Source organism: Polyodon spathula, chromosome 20 (genome assembly GCF_017654505.1).
Source record: "Polyodon spathula isolate WHYD16114869_AA chromosome 20, ASM1765450v1, whole genome shotgun sequence".
NCBI classification, from domain to species: domain Eukaryota; kingdom Metazoa; phylum Chordata; class Actinopteri; order Acipenseriformes; family Polyodontidae; genus Polyodon; species Polyodon spathula.
The window spans coordinates 18291504-18313543 of NC_054553.1; the positions used below are offsets into that span (position 1 = coordinate 18291504).

The 22040-nt window shown below is 40.3% G+C and overlaps 1 protein-coding gene across 2 annotated transcripts in view; it reads right to left on the reverse strand.

The window, feature by feature from the left end:
* Window positions 1-22040, reverse strand: part of tmem104 (transmembrane protein 104) — a 135047-nt gene that overhangs the window by 28066 nt on the left and 84941 nt on the right. For both annotated transcript variants that reach the window (XM_041219730.1, XM_041219729.1), the window contains exon 9: window positions 13386-13479. In XM_041219730.1, the coding sequence (XP_041075664.1) occupies window positions 13386-13479 (94 nt within the window). The remainder of the gene's footprint in view (window positions 1-13385; window positions 13480-22040) is intronic.

Genomic DNA, 22040 nt, shown 5'->3' on the forward strand with positions numbered 1-22040 from the left:
CACAACTACAGCAGCGTTACACAGCGATTAAACACACGACTAGAACGGCTTGACACAGCGATTAAACGCACGACTAGAACAGCCTGACACAGCGATTAAAAATGACTAGAACAGTGTTACACAGCAGTTAAACACACGACTAGAACAGCGATTAAACACACAACTAGAACAGCATTACCCAGCGGTTAAACACATGACTAGAACAGCCACGTAAAACACAGCCAGATTTAAAGGTCCTTTTTAAACTGTATTTGAGATACTTGTAAATCAAAAGAGCCAATTAGCTTTGGGAACCTCAAACTCATTGTAAAAAAGTCTTCAAGAAGGTATAAACTGTAAATGTAAGTATAAATCAGCTGGTACGGATTTGTCAACGTTCCAGTCCATCTCATCTTGTGTATAGATATTACATACAGTTGTAGTCAAAAGTTTACATACCCCAATGAAAATGTATAATTTCTAGAAATTTATCAAAAACAAATAATTTTTAGGAAAAAGCTTTAGCAAAAGTTTTTCTTTTGTGGATGAGGAAAAACATTACAAGAAATAGAAGTCTACAATTACAATCAAATCTTACAGAAAAGTCTAGAAAATGTTGGACTGTAGGTGGACATTGCTAGCATAAAAGGGTTAGGCATAAGATGACTGCTGTCACTACCAATAACTTAATATTGTAAAAAGTAAAGAGCTATCTGAAGATCTTAGGCAGAACATTATTTATTGTCCTAAAGCTGGAGGATACAAACATTTGAGTATCCCAATTTCAACTAATGTTTCTAGTAAATCAAGAAGTACAAGACCCATGGTATTGTCACAACGCTCCCTTGGTCTGAAAGAAAGAAGCTTCTTTCACCAAGAAAAAGTGGAAGAATAATAATCTGAGATTGACTGCCAAAGATATTCAAAGTGAATTGGTTGCAAATGGGACTGGGGTTGCCATTTCAACCATAGGTCGAGTATTGCACGGTGAAGATCGCAGGCCAACGAAAAAGCCACTCTTAGGAAAATGTCACAAGGACAATCGCTTAAAGTTTGCAAAACAGCATTTGAATGATGGATACGAGTTCTGGTCAAAGGTTTTGTGGAGTGGTGAAACAAAAATCAAGCTATTTGGTCACACTGACAGTCATGTAATGAGCTCCCTTTGTGAATGAGGCTTATATAAGACAGTGGCTGTGAAGAGTTACACTCAAATGAAATGCCCATACCGATACTTTGCTATAACCCTACAAGTCTGGCTATTTCATCTTCTGCGCACTTAGACAATGCTGAAATTTAGGCCTATTATTCAATTGAGATTTGCTTTTTTCTTAAAAAGCAGCAGACAGGAACCTGGAGGTATCTTCATGCTCGGATAAATTGTTTAATTAAACTGTTCAAACCGAGTAAGTCTACAAATACATAATGAAGCCTGTGTTTCCATTTTAAAGGGGAAGTTCAGATCTCCAGTGACTGCTTCCTGTTAAATTAATAAATCTATTGACAGGCACATAGATAAAACCAGGCAAATAAAACCATATATCTACAGGTATAGTACAGTCCATTTTAAAGGTTACATTGCCAAATACGTTCCAAGATCCTTTCCTGTGCATTAACTTTCCTAACAAATTAATTTAATAAATCTTAACTTTCCAGTACATTTGTACCATAATCTAGAGAACTGTGCAATATATGCATATATTATAATTATATATTTTTTAAACTGCTTATTTTAGGGAACTGCTTTAATGCTTTAACCCCGAATTTTACAGCCAACAGTGGAGTGGTTGGTAATCTCCTGCAGGAGGCACTGTCGCTGTGCAGTATAACAACCTGGAGCTGTTTCCAACTGGTCTTTTAAGTTTTTCTATTAAAAACCCATGATAAAATGTAATAAAATGCAAAAGTGGGATTTCCAATATACAGTGCCTATAGAAAGTCTACAACCCCTTTCAAAATGTTCACCTTTTGTTGCCTTATAGCCTGGAATTACAATGCATCGAAATAGTTTTTTTTTCATTTATCTACACATCTTACATCTCAACTTCCAAGTGAAAATAATATTGTAGATAACTGTAGAAAATTAATTAAAAATAAAAAGTGAAATAGCTTGGTTGGAGAAGTGTCCACCCACCTTATAAAAGCAATCCTAAATTAGCTCAGCTGTAACCAATCGCCTTCAAAATCACACACCATGTTAAGTGGCCTCCACCAATGTTAAATTGTAGTGACTCGCATGATTTCAGGATAAATTCAGAAGTTCTTGTAGGTTCCCTCTGCTGGGTAGTGCATTTCAAAGCAAAGACTCAACCATGAGCATGAAGGAGCTTTCAAAAGAACTCCGGGACAAAGTTGTTGAAAGACACAGATCAGGGGATGGGTATAAAAAAATTATCAAAGGTCCTGAATATTCCTTGGAGCACGGTAAAGACGGTTATTAAGAAGTGGAAGGTTCATGGCACCACCAAGACCCTGCCTAGATCAGGCCGTCCCTCCAAACTGGATGACCGAGCAAGGAGGAGACTGATCAAAGCGGCTACCAACAGGCCAATGGCAACTTTGCAAGAGCTACAGGCTTTTATGGCCAAGACTGGTAAAAGTGAACAAATCTGGCCTGCATTTTACTCAAGAAAGCCCACCTTGAATCCTGTTTGAAGCATGCAAAAAAAGCACTCTGGAGATTCTGTAGCCATGTGGCAAAAAGTTTTGTGGTCTGACAAAACTAAAATGGAACTTTTTGGCCTAAATGCAAAGCGTTATGTTTGGCGCAAACCCAGCACATCACCAAAAGAACTGGGACGGAAGTTCACCTTTCAGCATGATAATGACCCAAAGCACACAGCCAAAGCTACACTGGAGTGGCTAAGGAACAAAAAGATAAATGTCCTCGAGTAGCCCAATGTGACAGGGTCTTCCTCGTGTCACGCATGTGGGTAGCCACTGTTCAAGCATACAGAGAGACAGACGTAGTGTTGAAACGCCGGCACAGGCATGCAGGTTTTATTAACAAACAAATAGAAAACTAAAGTAAAATAAAGGCGGTCATGTGACTTTACCAGCAATGGTAATGCACAGAGGACTAGTACATCAAGCTGTACAAGACGTGCAAAATAAACCACAGTTCAACAAACTATAATTCAAAGGTGCCATGAAAATGGCAGGCCTTGCAGCAGCCCCGATCACAGCGATCGCCATGCTTTTATACTGATGCTCCGCTGAGACACGCCCACCCGCCTGCTGGAACAGCTGATTGCTTTCAGCTGCTGCTCCACGCACACGAGTAATCATCCCCAGCAGAGCGCCACGGCAGCTAAACAATTAAATAAATCAATATATTAACAATTAACCCAAAAACATACAACAAACTACATAATTCCCCATGTGCAGGGCTTATGCTTTGCCACATATCCTCCCTCTCAGAATGGAACCCATAGGGGTCCATTCAACAAAACAAAAATCACAAGGGTGGGTGGGAGGGAACATTAGAGCCAGGCGCAACCTCTATACCATAATACCAGACACCAGGCTCCAACGTTAGCTCCATAATATCAACATCGCTATAAACAATAAACATGCACACACATACAACCATTATCCACATTAACACTAATTTACTATTTTCATTTCCCATCACCATCATTATTTAACCTTGTAATTTATCATTCCTATAATAACCACTCCTAACATCACTACAGTAGTCAATCCTTTCACATTACCAATCACTCTCATTCATACAACACATAACTTAACCTACTAAAACGTCACAATAATTAACAACAATACACCCATAATTATTACCCCCTAAACCCAGTGTCTCTTCACGAGGCTCCTCTCCGGAAGATTGCCCCGCCTCCTTCTCAGACGATCCCCCACAAACGACAGGTCCTCCCTCGCTGACGCTCGGCAGGCAGTTACTCCCGCTGGCTTCTGGGCAGGCAGTCTCTCCTCCTCCCTCGCCAGCTTCCAGGACCGGAACTCCTCCTTCTGCAGCTCTCGGGGACGGACCCTGCTCGGCCTCTCTGGCATTCGGGCGGGATCTCTCGGCTACATTCCAGTGCCTTTACAAGGACCGCGGCTCCATCCATCTCCTTCAGCAGCCCCTCGGGGTTACCTGCGGTCTACCCTTGTCCCCCCCAAAAAATTTCAGGGGTTTGCTCCTCCTGTCTGTCCGTAGCCATCTAGCCTTGCTTCGGCAGGATGCAGCAGAATCCACTTCCGACACCATATATAACAGGGTCTTCCTCGTGTCAGCGATGGTAATGCACAGAGGACTAGTACATCAAGCTGTACAAAAAGTGCAAAATAAACCACAGCACACTATAAATCAAAGGTGCCAGGAAAACATCAGGCCTTGCAGCAGCCCCGATCACAGCGATCGCCATGCTTTTATACTGATGCGCCGCTGAGACACGCCCACCCGCCTGCTGGAACAGCTGATTGCTTTCAGCTGCTGCTCCACGCACATGAGTAATCGTCCCCAGCAAAGTGCCTCAGCAGCTAAACAATTAAATAAATCAATATATTAACAATTAACCCAAAAACATACAATAAACTACATATTTCCCCATGTGCAGGGCTTATGCTTTGCCACACCCAGTCAGAGCACCGACCTAAATCCAATCGAAAATTTGTGGCATGACTTGAAGATTGCTGTCCCTCAACGCTCCCCAAAGAATTTGACAGAGCCTGAACAGTTTTGTAAAGAATGGTCAAATATTGCCAAATCTAGGTATGCAAAGTTGGTAGAGAGCTATCCCAACAGACTCACAGCTGTAATTGCTGCCAAAGGTGCGTCCACCAAGTATTAACTCAGGGGGGTGGAGACTTATCCAATTATGATCTTTCAGTTTTGTATTTTTAATATATAATCTTTTTTTTCAATAAAACCTTTTTGACTTTAACAGTGTGGAGTATGGTGTGTAGATAAGTGGAAAAAAATGGTCATTTAAATGCATGAAACTCTGAGGCACTGACACAACAAAATGTGAAAAAAGTTCAAGGGAGTGTAGACTTTCTATAGGCACTGTATCATCAACATACACACTTAAAAAAAAAAAAAAGATGACGCTGTCAATTGTAATATCCCTCAATAAATGATGTAATGGAGTGCCCATATAGCATTGCAAAATATTGAGTATGGGTATGAAGATACAGATAAGATTTAGGTTTGACATACAGACTGGGGTCTCCCTGTCAGGGAGAATATACATATCTGGTTTGGATAATTTGCATTCCTTCCTATGTATTAGAATTATTTACAACACTAGATTGTAAAGACTTGGTTTACACTCGAGTAGTGTTTGTTTTTACCAGGGACCCTTCAATTGCTCCCTGCACTCATAGTGGCTCACAGCAGGGAACACACACTGATTCGTCACTCCTTTGTGACTTCAGGAAATAAGCCAAAGCCTGATTATAATTATCTGTTTATTATAGCTACTTATCATGATGGATTGATATTACTGTTCCTGCATGTTTGTTACTACAGATGAACTGTGTTTGTTTGCTGTGAGCAGCTTGTAGTGCATGTTGCTTTGTCAAGCACTGAGGTATTAAAGGGGCTCTGCATATCAATACATTACTATTATAGTTTCTGAACAAGCCCCATCCTCCAACAACACTGGCCAGCACTGAGAGGAAGTGCAGGAACCCAACACTCCCCCAGCACTGAGAGGAAGTGCAGGAACCCAACACTCCCCCAGCACTGAGAGGAAGCGCAGGAACCCAACACTCCCACAGCACTGAGAGGAAGCGCAGGAACCCAACACTCCCCCAGCACTGAGAGGAAGCGCAGGAACCCAACACTCCCCCAGCACTGAGAGGAAGCGCAGGAACCCAACACTCCCCCAGCACTGAGAGGAAGCGCAGGAACCCAACACTCCCCCAGCACTGAGAGGAAGCGCAGGAACCCAACACTCCCCCAGCACTGAGAGGAAGCGCAGGAACCCAACACTCCCCCAGCACTGAGAGGAAGCGCAGGAACCCAACACTCCCCCAGCACTGAGAGGAAGTGCAGGAACCCAACACTCCCCCAGCACTGAGAGGAAGCGCAGGAACCCAACACTCCCCCAGCACTGAGAGGAAGCGCAGGAACCCAACACTCCCCCAGCACTGAGAGGAAGCGCAGGAACCCAACACTCCCCCAGCACTGAGAGGAAGCGCAGGAACCCAACACTCCCCCAGCACTGAGAGGAAGCGCAGGAACCCAACACTCCCCCAGCACTGAGAGGAAGCGCAGGAACCCAACACTCCCCCAGCACTGAGAGGAAGCGCAGGAACCCAACACTCCCCCAGCACTGAGAGGAAGTGCAGGAACCCAACACTCCCCCAGCACTGAGAGGAAGTGCAGGAACCCAACACTCCCCCAGCACTGAGAGGAAGTGCAGGAACCCAAGACTCTGCTGGCATGGAACATTTGCTGCACCTTTTTGCAATCTGTTAATATTAACAAGGGCCTGTTTTACGTGGTAATTATATGGTGATTAACAGCTGATTAAGGTACATGGCATGATTAGTTAGAAACTTGTATTACAGTTGCCACGTGAGCCTATTTATAAGCTGTAACTAACTTTAATTGGGCTCTAACTTTACATGTGGTCTAATGCTCTGATTCACTGTCATTACAGCAACAGTCTGGTTTACATTTGTATTAGACATTAAAGGGATTGGATAAAAAACAGAAACACCTGTGATATGTAGCATACACTTTCCCCCTGCTGTGTATTTTATAATATATGGAAGCTGCATCTCTCAGTTGTAAGTCCGTTTCTGACTGTCTTTGGCAGAGGGCTGATAGCAGATGCTCTGCTGGCAGGAGCTTCAAAGTGGATTATGAAAATGCTGTGTGAGGAGACAGGTACTAGAACATAAGAACATGTACGATCAAGGGGAGGCAATTTGGCCCATCTAAGCTTGCCAGGATTCTTGTAGCTAACTGATCTCAGACCTTGGTCAAGTCAGGTCTTAAAGGATCCAAGTGCCTGAAAACAAGACGTTTTTATGTATAATTTGATTAGATTAGATTTCACTTGCTTATATGGTTGGTCCCTTTATTCTAACTTGGCTATGTTTGTACATAGATATTTTTTATGTTTTTGGACAGATTTAATATACTAGTCTCAGGCCTCAGTTTTTTAAAAAAGAAGGAAACGCTTACTCTGCCAGGCAGAGTATATACAGAGCAATGTCACACCTGCAACCTGCGTAAATATCTGGAGTGCTATCTCAGAGAGTAAAAGAAATAATCATCTACCCATCCGTTTCAAAGACCAGAAATTAGAAATTGAATTTTCCATCCAATTTGCACACATACATAATGACAATAGGCCTCAGAGGATGTATTTTTGCAATTGAAAATGGGGGAAATCACACTTTAAGCAAGAGAGCAGGGGGTAGGAATATTTCTCTCTTGCTGTCGGCTAAAGAGATTCTTCTCTGAGGACGAAGACGGATATTACTGGAGAGGCCTGTCTATCTAATAGGAACAAGGAAAGGACGCTTGCTACAAATTATTCCTTTAACATACAAATATACAGCTTTTCTACTTTGGTGGAAATATAGCATGTTTTTCAAAGTGTAAAAATCAAACTATGGTGATGTAAGTTTGTCTTTCAACTGTTCTGTACTTTTTTTATTCTGTGAATAACTTCAATGCAATGCACAGCCTCTGGAGGTAAGAGCTGGAAAAAGGGCAACAGATTGAATTGAAAATCTTTATAAACTAGGACATTTCCAACCATTTTAAAATAAAATATCCTAGCAACAGCCTCAATAGAATGTGTTCCATCTTTATTTATAATGGGTGCAGGGCAAAGCTCTGCTGTGTAAATATATTTATTTATTTTTAGAACGGGGCCTCCCCCTCCGCCCCTGTGTTATTTTGTGTTTGTTTATTAAGATTTACTGTATTTAAATATGAGTTTTGTTTGTTATTGTTTTAAAATGTGTTCTGGCAGAGGTGAGATAGGAAGCTTGTCCTCTGCCAGGAATTAAAAACCTTGTGGCAATGTGTGGCTGTCGGCTAGTGCGTTGTTAAACTAGCTGGCAGTCACACGTAATTAATACACTCGTGCAGATTGTGGCCGAGGGGTAATAGAATAATTACTAGCTAGTTAAACCCCTTGGCCACAGAATATAAACCTGCAGCTCTCTGCACTCGGGGTGGGTGTGTACAGCAGAGGAGAGTACGGGAGAGCGAGAGGGAACAAAACTTAACTAAAATTAAAACTAAGAAACAGTGAAGGCACTTGCCCAGCCTGATCTTAGGTTTAGTTGACTATTGGGTTCGAGATTTGTTTTTGTTTAAACTTTTATTTTTGCTCTGTGAGCAGTGTTTTTCTGTTTAAATATTTTGTTGATTTTTGTTGTTTAAATAAATGGCGTGTAGCGTCTTTTTGCCCTGCAGTACCTTGTCTGTTTTGCTTCCTGCATTCTGGCCTGACGTCACTGTACATGCCACCCCTGTCACAGGCCCTAACAAAGTAAAGTACTACCATCAACAGGGCCTAACCCCGAATTAACCAGGTTCGTGAATTACTGAATATCAAGGAGCAATGTATTTATTAGCTTACTATTTCAATTCTGACAGAATCGATTAGTCAATTGTCATGAATTACAATAAAGCTAACCCGTGACTAAGTGCATTATGAGATGGATGCTGGAGTGCCAGACAAAGAAAACATCAAATAGCTGTTTCTGAATAAGCCAAAATAAAATAAAAACAAGAGTGGTGCACAGTGACGTTATTTTTCTGTGAGCCTCAGGTAAGGGTTCAAGGTCATGTCTTTAACTTGCCCTGACAAATAGACTCACTCACACACAGTATTATCTGGAGCTGTATAAAAATAGCAGACTGTTCTCAGCCTCTGGGAGCTCAATTCACTGCCCTGCTTATTTCATATAAAAACAGCCCAACCTTTGAATTATAAACCTGTGATCCAGAAGTCACCATATGCTAATTTTAAAAGTATTTTTGGAATTGAGGACAGTTTGGGTCATCTAATGTATGTGATCTCAACAGTTTCACGTACGCCTTCATTTTCAGAAAAACTATTCAATCTTATTTTAAATCAAGGTCTGTCTCTTTCGCATTTGTTTCCTGCCATTAAAATAATTTATCCCAGCCCATCAGCCAGTGTCACCCACGGTTCTGGAGAAACAAAGAGGTAGTGCCGAGGCCATTTTGAATGATTAGCAGGGGCGGTATTGCTTCAGAGAAGTGACACTTGAAATCCATCACAGCACAGTAAGGATGATACAGACACTTTACAGAACTCTGATTGTGCAGACTCACTGCAGAACTGATATGATTCAGTGGGACTGTGCTAGGGTTTAATGATGGTTCCCAGTTATTTTTGGAGACACTCTGTGAGTGACGGCCCAATCAAGACTTGGGACAGGTGTAGGAGTTGTCATGGTGACAGATGAGCACAGATCGCTATCAGCAGCGAAGGAACGGTCTGAGGATGATCAATGTTTACTTGAGCAGGCAGTCTCAGAGTTTTAGGAAGAAAAGGGAGCTTTGTTTCAGGTGCACTGCATTTGGTGCTATTTCTGGACAGCCTGATTTACTATGCCACATTAGAAACTGGCTTGGATCAGTCCTTCTAATTCACAGAACTGTGTAACCAACTGGTCTCGAAAAGAGACAGGCTAATTGAGCTGTCTATAAAAGTTCTGTGGAATAGGAGTGGATGCTTGTTGATGAAGCAGAATACTCCTTTATGTAGTGTTACACATTGGCAGTGGAAAATGAGCAGACTTACATTCTCCCAGCTTATTAACACCAAGTCTATGATGTGGATCAAAACATAAATTAACTGGCAGTGAGGTGGCACTGAGCGCAGGCTGAATCACTGTCCTCGCCTGCCTTTCACCTCGGGAGGTATGGCTTTGAATCGGGATGCTCAGGTCACAAGTGGAATGAGTTTGGACTGAAGGACTGAACAGCAGAAAGGCTGTTGCAGCATCTCACTTTCAGGAAGCTTTAATAGTATGGCTAATTGCTTTCCCACTAACCTTTCCTGACTGTCCAATTTGATTACCAAGTTTAATTTTTAGCACTACAGTTTATTAAAACAATCAGTTAAACCTACATTATGAAAGAATTTTCACCTCTACATAACATTCACAGCCAAGAGCATGCTAAAGGGTACCTTGGTTATATTGGCAAACATAACCCATGCTTCCCTTATTCACTAGCACGACTCAGGATCTCAGACACAGGAAAAGCATGTTATGTTGCCACTGCTATCACTTTTAAAAGTTCTCTCTTCTGATCCATCTTGAGTGTGTGAAAACACTTGTACACTGTTCTCTTCACCTGGTCAGTCACACAGACTGCTTTGAATGGCATTTAATAGTGTAATTTCACACAGCCTGCAAGCTGTCCTATCCCCCAGCCTCTACTCCATATTAAACAGCGGGTACTGTATAAGGTTCAGACTATTTTAAGTAAATGTATTCAAAACGAAATGGCAGAATGAACCAACTCATCAGGGTAAGTAATTCAGATAAAGAGCAAACAGTGCGCTTTCCTAAAAGGTCAGACGTGATAGAATCTGAACCCTAATCAGGAAGGGGCTCGCTAATTGTCTCTTCTTGTCAGTCAACACGGTGATGGACTACACAGCCACCCTGCTTTCCAATACTCCAAGGCAGCTTGGTTGTTTAGGACTGAGGTGCTGGACCTCTGGAGCTGGTAGATGAACGCAGGAGACAGTGGCTAAGACAGTAAGACAGGAGGGCATTAATCAGAGAGGCAACAAAGAGACCAAAGATAACCCTGAAGGAGCTGCAAAGCTCCACAGCGGAGATTGGAGTATCTGTCCATAGGACCACTTTAAGCCGTACGCTCCACAGAGCTGGGCTTTACAGAAGAGTGGCCAGAAAAACGCCATTGCTTAAAGAATAAAATAAGCAAACATGTTTGGTGTTCACCAAAAGGCATGTGGGAGACTCCCCAAACATATGGAAGAAGGTACTCTGGTCAGATGAGACTAAAATTGAGCTTTTTGGCCATCAAGGAAAATGCTATGTCTGGCGCAAACCCAGCACCTCTCATCACCCCAAGAACACCATCCCCACAGTGAAGCATCTCTTCCAGAGATTTGAGACTGGGACTGAGGTTCACCTTCCAGCAGGACAATGACCCTAAGTATACTGCTAAAGCAACACTCGAGTGGTTTAAGGGGAAACATTTAAATGTCTTGGAATGGCCTAGTCAAAGCCCAGACCTCAATCCAATTGAGAATCTGTGGTATGACTTACAGATTGCTGTACACCAGCGGAACCCATCCAACTTGAAGGAGCTGGAGCAGTTTTGCTTTGAAGAATGGGCAAAAATCCCAGTGGCTAGATGTGCCAAGCTTATAGATACATACCCCAAGAACTTGCAGCTGTAATTGCTGCAAAAGGTGGCTCTACAAAGTATTGACTTTGGGGGGTGAATACTTATGCATGCTCAAGTTTTCTGTTTTTTTTGTCTTATTTCTTGTTTGTGTCAATACTTTCTCAAGCCACTGTATAACTGGCGGCCATTTTGTTTTATAGAGCATCACCATTTTCACAAAATAGTATCCCATGGTTACTGGAACGATAACAACCAAGTTTGGAGTTTGTTGGTCAAATGGTTTTCAAACAGCAGCAGTTTGTTGTTAGGGGCGTGTTTCGATAAGATTTGTGGCAGCCATTTTAACATTAAAATTTATCACAGGAACTTCTGCTTCGCAAACTTGATATGGGTTTGGATGCTGATGATATATGCCAAGTGTCAGATCAATCGCTTTACCGGTTCCCAAGATTTCGAAAGGTTTTATCGAAAAATGTGTCACGGTGCCAATTGCAGGGACGCAGCAGGAAAATTTTTGCAGCATCTGACAGCCAGTGTATCCAGCTTGTTACCTGTTTTGGGAAGAAAAAAAAACAACAACTAGAACTGCCAGACAGTTTTACGGCCCCCAAGCCCTAGTATCAATACCCGTCTAAGTGTGTTTAGTTCTCAATGTGCCAAGTTTAAAATCAGCAACTTCAATAGTTCCACAGAAGAAGATTTTGAAAGTTTTTTGCGCGATAGTTTTTTTTAATGCACAAATGCCATTTTTGAAAATGTAAATTGACTCGACAGAGGCACGATGGTTTTCAAATTTGGAGTTAATCAAGTGAACCATTTTTAAACTGAAGCAGTTTTAGATATAAGAATAAAATGTAGGAGTGGCAGCCATATTGTTTCAAGAAACATAACCATTTTGATATATTTGTATTCCGCTGTCACCGGAACGATGTCTACCAAGTTTGGAGTCTGTTAGTCAGACAGTTTTGAAATAAAAGCAGTTTGCTCTTTAGGGCGCGTTTTGGTGATATTTGTGGCAGCCATTTTACTACTGAATTGTATCACAGCAACTTCTGCTTTGCAAGCAGGTTTGGATGGTGAAAACATATGCCAAGTGTCAGACCAATCACTTCAAAGGTTCCAAAGAAGAAATTTCAAAGGTTTTATTGAAAAATGCGTCACGGCGCCAATTGCAGCAGCAAAATTTTTTCAGTATCTGACAGCCAATGTATCCAGCTTGTTACCTGCCAAGTCAGAACCTGATCAGGCACACAGCCTCGAAGCAGCAGCAGTTTAAAGTTTTGGGAAAAAAAAAAAAAAACTTTAACAATAACAATAGGCTTCCCTGCCTTGCTTGGAAGCCTAATAATAAGTATTGATCTGGCAGACTGGTTCAGTGGAAAGATCATGAATGCTTCATCTACATCAAAGGTCAACTGAACAAGATTTAACACACCCAGCTAGTCCTTTCATTGGCCCTAAATTATGTAATCATTGTACTGTGTATTTACTGAAATGTATTCATACAGTTAAGTCCACTGAGATAAAGCACATAGTTCACACGGCTGATCTCATACCTCTGTAGATATGGGTGTCACTATGAGAAGCTGGAATGGTGCTGTTTTTCTTGCTTGTGTAACACCATTGTTAGGATATGTTAGTATCATACAAATCTACCACCATGGACATAAATTCAAAGTTAGAGATAAGTGTAAATAAATAAATCAGATCATGGAAAAATGTCAGTATCACATACTGTCCTCGTGTACAGACTTCCCTGTATATACATACTGTCCAAGTTTACAGACATCCTTGTATATACATACTGTCCACATGAACAGGCATCCATGTATATACATACTGTCCACATGTACAGACTTCCCTGTATATACATACTATCCACATGTACAGACTTCCCTGTATATACATACTGTCCACGTGTAGACTTCCCTGTATATACATACTGCAGATTTCATATCAAAATGGTGTGAATTTGTGATTGGCACTGAATGTTAAAGAATTATTATTTATTTATTTGGCAGACAACTTTACTCAATGAAACTAATAAAGTCCTTACCTATCCACCTCATGAGTGATGTTATGATCTGTAGATACTTTGTTTTCTGAGCATTGAAGAAGGTGAAAGGACCCAGGAGAAGGGTAAACACACTCTGAAATAGAAAAGGAAAAACAAAATAGAAATAAATCTTCAATGTAAAAAGCTATATAAGGGTCGGCGCAGAAGTTTTTTTTGTGTTTATGAAACTCAAGGAAGTGTGACTGGCAAAGTGGTTTGCAGTGTGGTTTGCAGGGCCAAACAATTATTTACTGGGTTCCTTTTTAATCCAGGTCGCGGCAACCGTAAATGATAATACCAGCAATACACAGCAATGTGTATTGCACTGTTTTAAACCATGTCTTACAGTCCCGAAATAATAAACACAGTATAAATACACACAAAGACACAAACATGATCACAAATGCAGAGTGAGTGCTAAAGTGCAAGTGGTGAAATAAAGTTTATTAGTGCACAGTGGTGAAGTGTTGTCTGGGTTGGTGCTGGCCTTAAGTGACAGCTCCTGGTACGTGTTAGTCGTCTAATTAGACACGACAAAAAAAACAAACACTAAACACTCATGGTTATTTTTTTCACTCTCCTTCAGCCATTCTCTCTTAACCATACAAAAGGAACTGATCACTTAGCCACGTCCCCTTTTGTATCGTCAGCCACACCCCCTTGGTTAACGAGTGCAACCAAGTTTCCTTCCCTTCTGGGGCGATGAGTTGATGTACCATGGCTCTGCCCCCTTTCTAGCTGGCCAACTTCCACCTTTCCCTGGAATGAATTGTCAGACCATCCAGTCCAGGCACACTGTTCCCTTCACACAGCACCCCCACAGATCGGAAGGGAGATTTATAACCAAGATTAATTATTTCTCTGTCACAGTGACACAAGACAAATGTTATTGAATATCATAGTTCAATACATTACACAATTAGATTAAATGTTTATAGCAAAATTAGCTAAAAGGAATGGCTTGTGATTAACTGTAATGCAGCAGTCAATGTAAACCCCAACCCCTCTGGTATGCGTCAGAAACGTTGGGGTTAACTTTGACTGATGAAAAAATGTATATGAAGGTGGGTGGTCAGAGATACCATTTATTTTTATATCATTTGCTGGCAGAATTTTTCTTCCTTAAGTAACATACTCAAATCTCTATGGTATCTGGTCTCAACAACACGGCCCATCAACTTTCCAGTTCTTGGCTCATCTACAATCTGCCAACAGCGCAACTGCCTGTTCTTAAATGAAAATAAATGAGAGTGCAGCTCCCAGGAGGCTGCTAGTTGAGTGCGCTGGGAATGCTCCAGTCTCCAGAGAGGTGGGCATGGAGCCGGCAGCTTACAGAAACAACACCCAACAAGGCAGAGGCAGGCTCTCAGCAAGGGGAATTCATTCACTAGATCAGTGCAATAGCAGGGGCTTACAGGGGGGGCTTAAGTTAAGGAATAAAGAGGCTGCTTGGGGGCCATGTATTCGCAGCAAACTTCACAGGGCTCAAGTCAAACAGTATAGTTGGACAGTTTGTTTGTATGAAAATTTACTCGGGGAATACATTTTCAATAGACATTTTGCCAAAACATGTGTCTATTGGATCAATAAATATCTTTATTTGCCTGATAAATTGATCTGATGTAATGCTACCTTTTAAATGATTGAAACAGACTATTACAAATGAAAAGATTACAGGGGACCCCATGCGCTATTACAAATGAAAAGACTACAGGGTACCCCACGCATTATTACAAATGAAAAGATTACAGGGGACCCCACGCATTATTACAAATGAAAAGATTACAGGGGACCCCACGCATTATTACAAATGTTCATTTTCATCACACCGAGGGCCCAATATTCAACAGCTGCAGTGATTAATATTCAGATTGGGCCAGGTTCAATAAAAAAAAAAAAAAAAGATGTGAATCTGCTCTTCATGAATAACATCCATATTAATAGATCAAAGATTGATAGACACAAACAAAACATTTGCTTTGGGGAGAACACAGCAGTTGCATAAAAAGCCACTGTCTATTAGGCTCATCTGAAGCATGCCCAAGGGCAAGTCCGATATATTGGGTTATCTCCTAACTGATCCTGAATACATTTGTCTGCTCTCACCATTAATGTAATTGATGTTGTCAGAGAACCAGCCGTTAAACTGGTTAAGGCCTTGTAGACAGGCGCTCGAAAAAGCAATTTCTGAAGATGAGCGCGTAGGTGTAAGGTTTGCCATGAAGAAATTCATAAGGAGCTGAAATATGCTGTCAGTTGAAAACAGTTCCGTGAATCACTCCCTGAACAATTAAAACACAAACACAAAGATATAATTAAACCCAATTACTTAGTAAAGGAAGTTTTTCTTATGGGAAAACTAGATAGAAATGTACACTGGATAATAAAAATAATAGTTTTACTTAAAAAAAAAAAAAAAAAAAAAAAGTAAGTGTGCTGTCTGTTGGCCGCAGAGGAGCGTCTCATGCATCAGAGTGAAGGCTTTTTAAGCAAAGAGACAGCAGAGAGATTTGGGCAATTAAAGAACAGGTGTGATGTGCAAATTAGCATCGCCATGCCAACTGGCGGGCCAGCGGGGTTGCGCGTGCCAGGAGAACGCTGGAGTAGAAAATGAGGCTGTAGACGAGTTCAAGAGATACATTTAATAGACGTTCCTGGATTAGGTTGTTTAAGAAACCAGCAAGTTTTTATTTTTTGTGAGCGTGAAATAAATCTTTCCTCTGTGACCGAGTGAGAATTATTAAAAGTGTCATTCACCTGGCCTATACAATAAAGGTTGTACCATTTCTGTGTGTGTGTGTGTGTGTGTGTGTACAACCGGCTAGTCAGCCACGAGTCCTCCCCTGCTGTTCATCAATATTGCCTGGGGCCTGCAGCATAGTCAAACAGCAGCACAGTCTATTTGCATTTCTCTACATTATTTCACCAAGACGAATGTCAACAATACTAGATTTTACTTTGATGTTTAGTTATTTATTTTGGAAAAATGCAGTAAAATGTGTCATGGCTACAAATACCAAGTTTAAGCAAACAGTCTCAAGAACATGGAGCTCCCCATGACCTTCATACATAGTAAGTAGATGTACATGTGGACAGACGCCTCAGTGTACCCCACTGTTCTGATACTTGCAATAACGTGTGTCCTTTACCAGTTTCACCTAAATGAGAGGCGCCTGCCCAAAGTATTGTTGACAGATGTATCTTGGAACGAGGCAGACGATTAAAAAAACATTCTGAAGCCATGTTTGAAAAAGTCATTTCTGTACTGTAGCTACCCACCTTATTACGTACTAAGTGCATCATCAGTAGCGAGGTTACATTGAAATGGACAAATGATTTAAGTTTTAAGATCCTGTAGGAATGAAAATAAATCAACCATTCTAATTGTGTTCCCATCTTTAGATTGTCATTTCTAAGCCTCTCCTCATTCCTCTTGTGATTGTGAGCCTCTGAGTAGCAATGCTGCTAGAAGTATTGAGAGGAATTAGAGCAGGCATAGCAATGAGTACAGCAACAAACACTTACAGGTGGCACTTTATCGAAAGCACTGTTTTTTCACACACATTAAGAGGCGACAAATAGTACATAACAAGAAATGAAAATTACTTTAATGAAAATTGAGTAAGTGGTATTTAAGACCTAGATATCACTAGGCAAGTTAATTGATGCAATGTTAGTATCATGGTAAAGTATATTAAAATTACTGGTTTACAGCATGTGTAAGAACTTCTTGTCTTCAAGTTATATGTAAAAAATGTTATTGTGACTACATACAGAGAGACACCTCCATATGCCTCCACTCTGTCTCCGTCAGTCCTCAGGACTGTACATTAAAAAATAAAGAGGCAGCCGTGAAGCTGCTTGAATGTTTACAGCAATGCTACCACACTGTTCATAAACCTGCTGCCGCCTGAACAGAATAAAACAAAATAAAACAGAATAAAAATAGCCGAAGCCAGAAATGGTATGGTCTGGGAATTACCAAGCCTCAAACTTAGAACTCACTAATCACACTTTGAGGACATTTCAGAGAAAGACCTTGGTGTTGTAATATGTTAGTCACTGTCAGCAACCAGACAGTGCAGGAAAGCAATCAAAAAGGCAAACAGAATGCTGGGGTATATAACCAAATCCAAGTGTACAAATCCACAGAGGCTATGACGGGGCTGTACAATGCACTGGTGAGACACACTTAAGAGTACTGTGTCCACTTCTGGTCACCTCAGCACCAAAAGACAATTGTGACCCTGGAGAGAGTTGAACAAAGAGCAACCAGACTAATCCCAGCAAGGAGTACATGAATGAGCTTTGAAGAAAGACTGAAAGAAGTGAATCGATTCAGCCTTGAAGAATTAGGGAGAACATGACTGAAGTCTTTAAAATCTTAAATGGAGTTGACATAGTTAACTCTAACCAATACTTTAGGTGCAGTACAGAAACCACAACACAGTTGGACAGTGGAGATGGACAGAGGAAAGGAGACACTTCTTTACACAAAGAGTGGTTCGAGTATAGAATATGTTTCCTAGTCACGTTGTTGAGGCAGAATCATCTGGATCCTTTTAGATTCACCTTGACAAAGTTTTCAGATCAATCAGCTACTAGGAATGAGCTTAGATGGGCCGAATGGCCTCTTTTTATTAATGCATTCTCTTATGTTCTTATGTACAGCATGACATACTGTACCTAGGATACATAAAGAAACAGCCTCAAGGATATCATTCAGAACTTCATTTCAAACATACATTTGTGTGGCACTTCTGATAATAACTAGAGTCAAGGAAGCAAAGTCTTTGTTCCTGCAGCCATCATTTGCCAAAAGGTTCAGTTCCTTCATTGCACTTCAAAAACAAACAGAAGTAAATGGAAAAGACAGGTGTTTCTAAAGACCACTTGAAGGAAAACAAATACAATAAAAAACACATTGCAGAAAAGAATGAGTGACCTCATCAATGAGCACGTGCAAGTCTCTGTCAAACCTGAACATGCCCGAGTGTCTGGACTGGTTTGATCATCTTTAATCAGAGGCTTGACAGAGGCTATAAATGTGAAGTCCTCATCTAAATATTGCAGCTCAAGCCTGCTCAGATGAAACCCCTACAGACCTCCGAGGCACAGCTGCTGCTCTCGCATTATTGCCCTCACCCCACCTTTTATAAAAGGAAAGCAGCTTCCCTCAGTCTATGTCTCATATTGCCTTCACAATCAATCTTCAATGACGGCTTGTTAATGTTTTCCAAACAGAAAAATGCCAAAGGCGGCCTATGGAGATTGATTGGGCATTTTCAGAAAGCTAGTCCACAGTTAACGCTTTGCTTTCCACTGGGGAAATATGTTCAAACCCAGAAGTCTAACTGCAAATTCTATAAATTCGAATGGTGTCACCGCAGGCAGCTAGGTCTGTTCTAGAGGTACGTGCCCATTCCACAATGATTAGCAGCCTTTAATTGCCTACTATCAGCCCTCTATTACACCTAGTCCATTCAGCTGTCTTGTCCATTACGACTTTAATACTGACATGCACAAGGGCTTCCATTTAAGTGTGAGATACATATTGAATGTGTTTTGAAGTCCCAAGCCCTGCAGATAGAGATATTCAAAGAAATGTGGGAAGTTAATTTACAGCAAGGTGATAATATAATGCAGCCTCACACCTGACAGTGAATTCAAACCCCATCCCAATGATGAAGATGGAGTGCTTTTAAGCTCTGAGAATGCCAGTCTGCCACATGCATCCCATTCTTTATGATTCCGCTCTACAATTTATGAGGAGGAATCAGGGTCTGCATAAGCAAAGGGGCACTAGCTGTCACAGCTTTTAGACCTAACACTACCGATTGTCTTGACTGGAGCACATCAAATCACTAGGATCACCAAGCACAAAGCAGTCACTGATTCTAGACTTTAATACTGTGAAGAGATGACTCGTCACAGTAGGTTCACGCTTTCTGCACAGGGCTGGAGATATCTATTGCCAACAGATCACTTCTTTTTGGGATGTACACAAAAGGTTGAAATGATAAAAAAAGAAAAAAATGTATATTTTAGGATGATTTGGACTAAAGACCTTCAGCTGTGCAGAAAGAAAAGTAAATGCAGCATATTATATATATATATATATATATATATATATATATATATATATATATATATATATATAACAGGCTGGCCGTTGATCGGGTTCGTGCCCCTTTAAGAATGTGACCCAGAAATACAAACTTTGATTTTAGCGCTTATGCGCACTTTTATTCACAATACAAATAAACAAACAAAACAAAGCTGTTTACCTGACATACATGCATAAAGCACCATGTAATCAACGCTATATTTTTTTTTAAAAAAAGGTAACATTTCCATTTTAATTAGCAGTTTTTAAAATGTAGCAGATTTATATTGGACAGACACCCGCGATATATCGAGTGGGTGGTGTATTTTTCTATGCCAAATAACTTGGTTTCATTTTTAAAAAGACAATTAAAAGTTGTATACCAATGTTATACTACAACAGTATTATGATCTATTATTTGCTCAAAATTACATGGTGTATTATTATTATTATTATTATTATTATTATTATTATTATTATTATTATTATTATTGTCCTATAAGCGTACCCTACGCGCCTGTGTTCTGATATCTACAGGGCTGTTTTTTAGTGGATTTAACTGTTATTATTATTATTATTATTATTATTATTATTATTATTATTATTATTATTCTCAGTTTGAGGTTATTATGAACGATTGAATGAATCCGATAGAAAATTTAACTAGGGGGTGTGCTAAATACATGTCAGAATAAACCCGGAGAAAACTGAAAACTACGTTAAAATCTGTAGTAAGTTCGACAATTACTTTTCCTGATTTACTGAAGGGTGCTCAAACTTCTGTTCACTAACGTTAGCGCCGCAACAGTCCATAAAAATAAACAGTAAAAAACAAACATTCCTGTACATTGTTGTGTAATCAAATACTGTACAGTTTACTGCACGCAAAATCGACAATGTTTCCTTGCATTTTTGTTTGGTCGGGTGGGTTTTGACTTGCTTAATTAAAGAAAATGCCGTTTTCAAAAGCAAAGGTAAGTTTCAATGTTTTGGCATACAAGTAAGTTTAGGTGTTATATATGGTAGATGTCTGTACCCTATAGAATTCTGTACCCTTGAATTCTGCACCCACGCCGACAAAGCTGAATTTGTCAAAGCTTGATGTTACTGAATAGTATTTACATGTAATAAAATGATAATTTGTTTTAAAATAAAAAATAAAAAAAAATCAAGGGTTTCATGTATTGAGCAATGCAGGAGGCTGATCGTACTGTATATCTACAAAATCAGTGGTGTTGAATGTGCTATTGTATTTTGCCACGTAATTAGTTTTGTCTTGTTTACAATATTTGATGCAAGCTGCAGCAGAACTCAATGGAGAACACAACGGGGCTCGGGCACAGAAATATCGTCAAGCGATCTTTTAAAAACTGCATCTGTACAAGTATGGAATAATGTGGGGATACAGAATTCTATGGGCTAAATATTACATAAATCTGTGTAAGACTTGTCAGAACAATTTGATTTTAAGATACATGTCTCGGTTCGAATGTCAGCGAATGAAGTTTTTCCAGTCAAATTGGTATATGCAAAAAATAAAATAAAAACGTTTTGGGCCCCCCTTTAGTTCGGGCCCTTGGCACATGCCTAGTTTGCCTATGCATTAATCCAGCCCTGACTTAGGTCCACAGATGTGTGAAATCCACGGATAAACGAGGTGTTATTGTGTGTGACTAGAATGCATGAATAAAATACAGAAATTAGTAATGTAAACCAAATTAGCAATTACAAAAGATGTATGCAACACAATATATTACAAAGACAGAAGAATGTTTTAAAATGAGTTTACTTTGACAGTGTTACTCCTAGCAAAACCTCCAACACGGTTTCCCTAGCTTTTTCTGTTACCAAAATAAAACAATAAAAAAAAAAATTCTGAAAGCCAAAAATATCATAAGTCACTTTATGACGGTAATAAACTATAAAGCCCACCAGAGCCAGAGCAGGTAAGCGGAGCGCGGCTATTTTGCATGGAGTGGAGCGGGTAAAGTGCCTGAGTGGAGCATGAGCGTGAAAAGCCTCTGGCACCGCTCCGACAATTTTGTGTAGTCTATGACATCATCCTGTATAATTAAAGTTAACAAAATAAATCATGACTACACAATTTGCACAGTAAGAGTTTTATTACAACAGCGAAAGCCATTGCTTGCATATGAACCATGTTAATTGTAAATTTCACAAAACACTTAAAAAAATCTTTAACTGCGTGGTACGTGCAAAAGGGTTAGTTGTATGTTAGGACCCCCAGCCAAAATATGACCCCATTGGCTTGGGCTTAAATTATTGTCAATTATAGTTATCAAAAGCATTTTTGACAGAAATTAATGTTTTAATAATTATGTTTTTAGTAAAACTGAAAGTACTCACTGGAACTAGATCCCTGATATTTGTATTCGATTCGTTGGTACCAAAGCAGGAATTGGGTACCCAATTTCAAAGGAACTGGTTCACACATCTGTACATTTTGGAATCGATTTACACTAGAAAAGCGCTGTCGGTGCCGAGTGGGCGGAGCGGAGTCGAAAGGCGCCGAGTTCGATGCCGACATC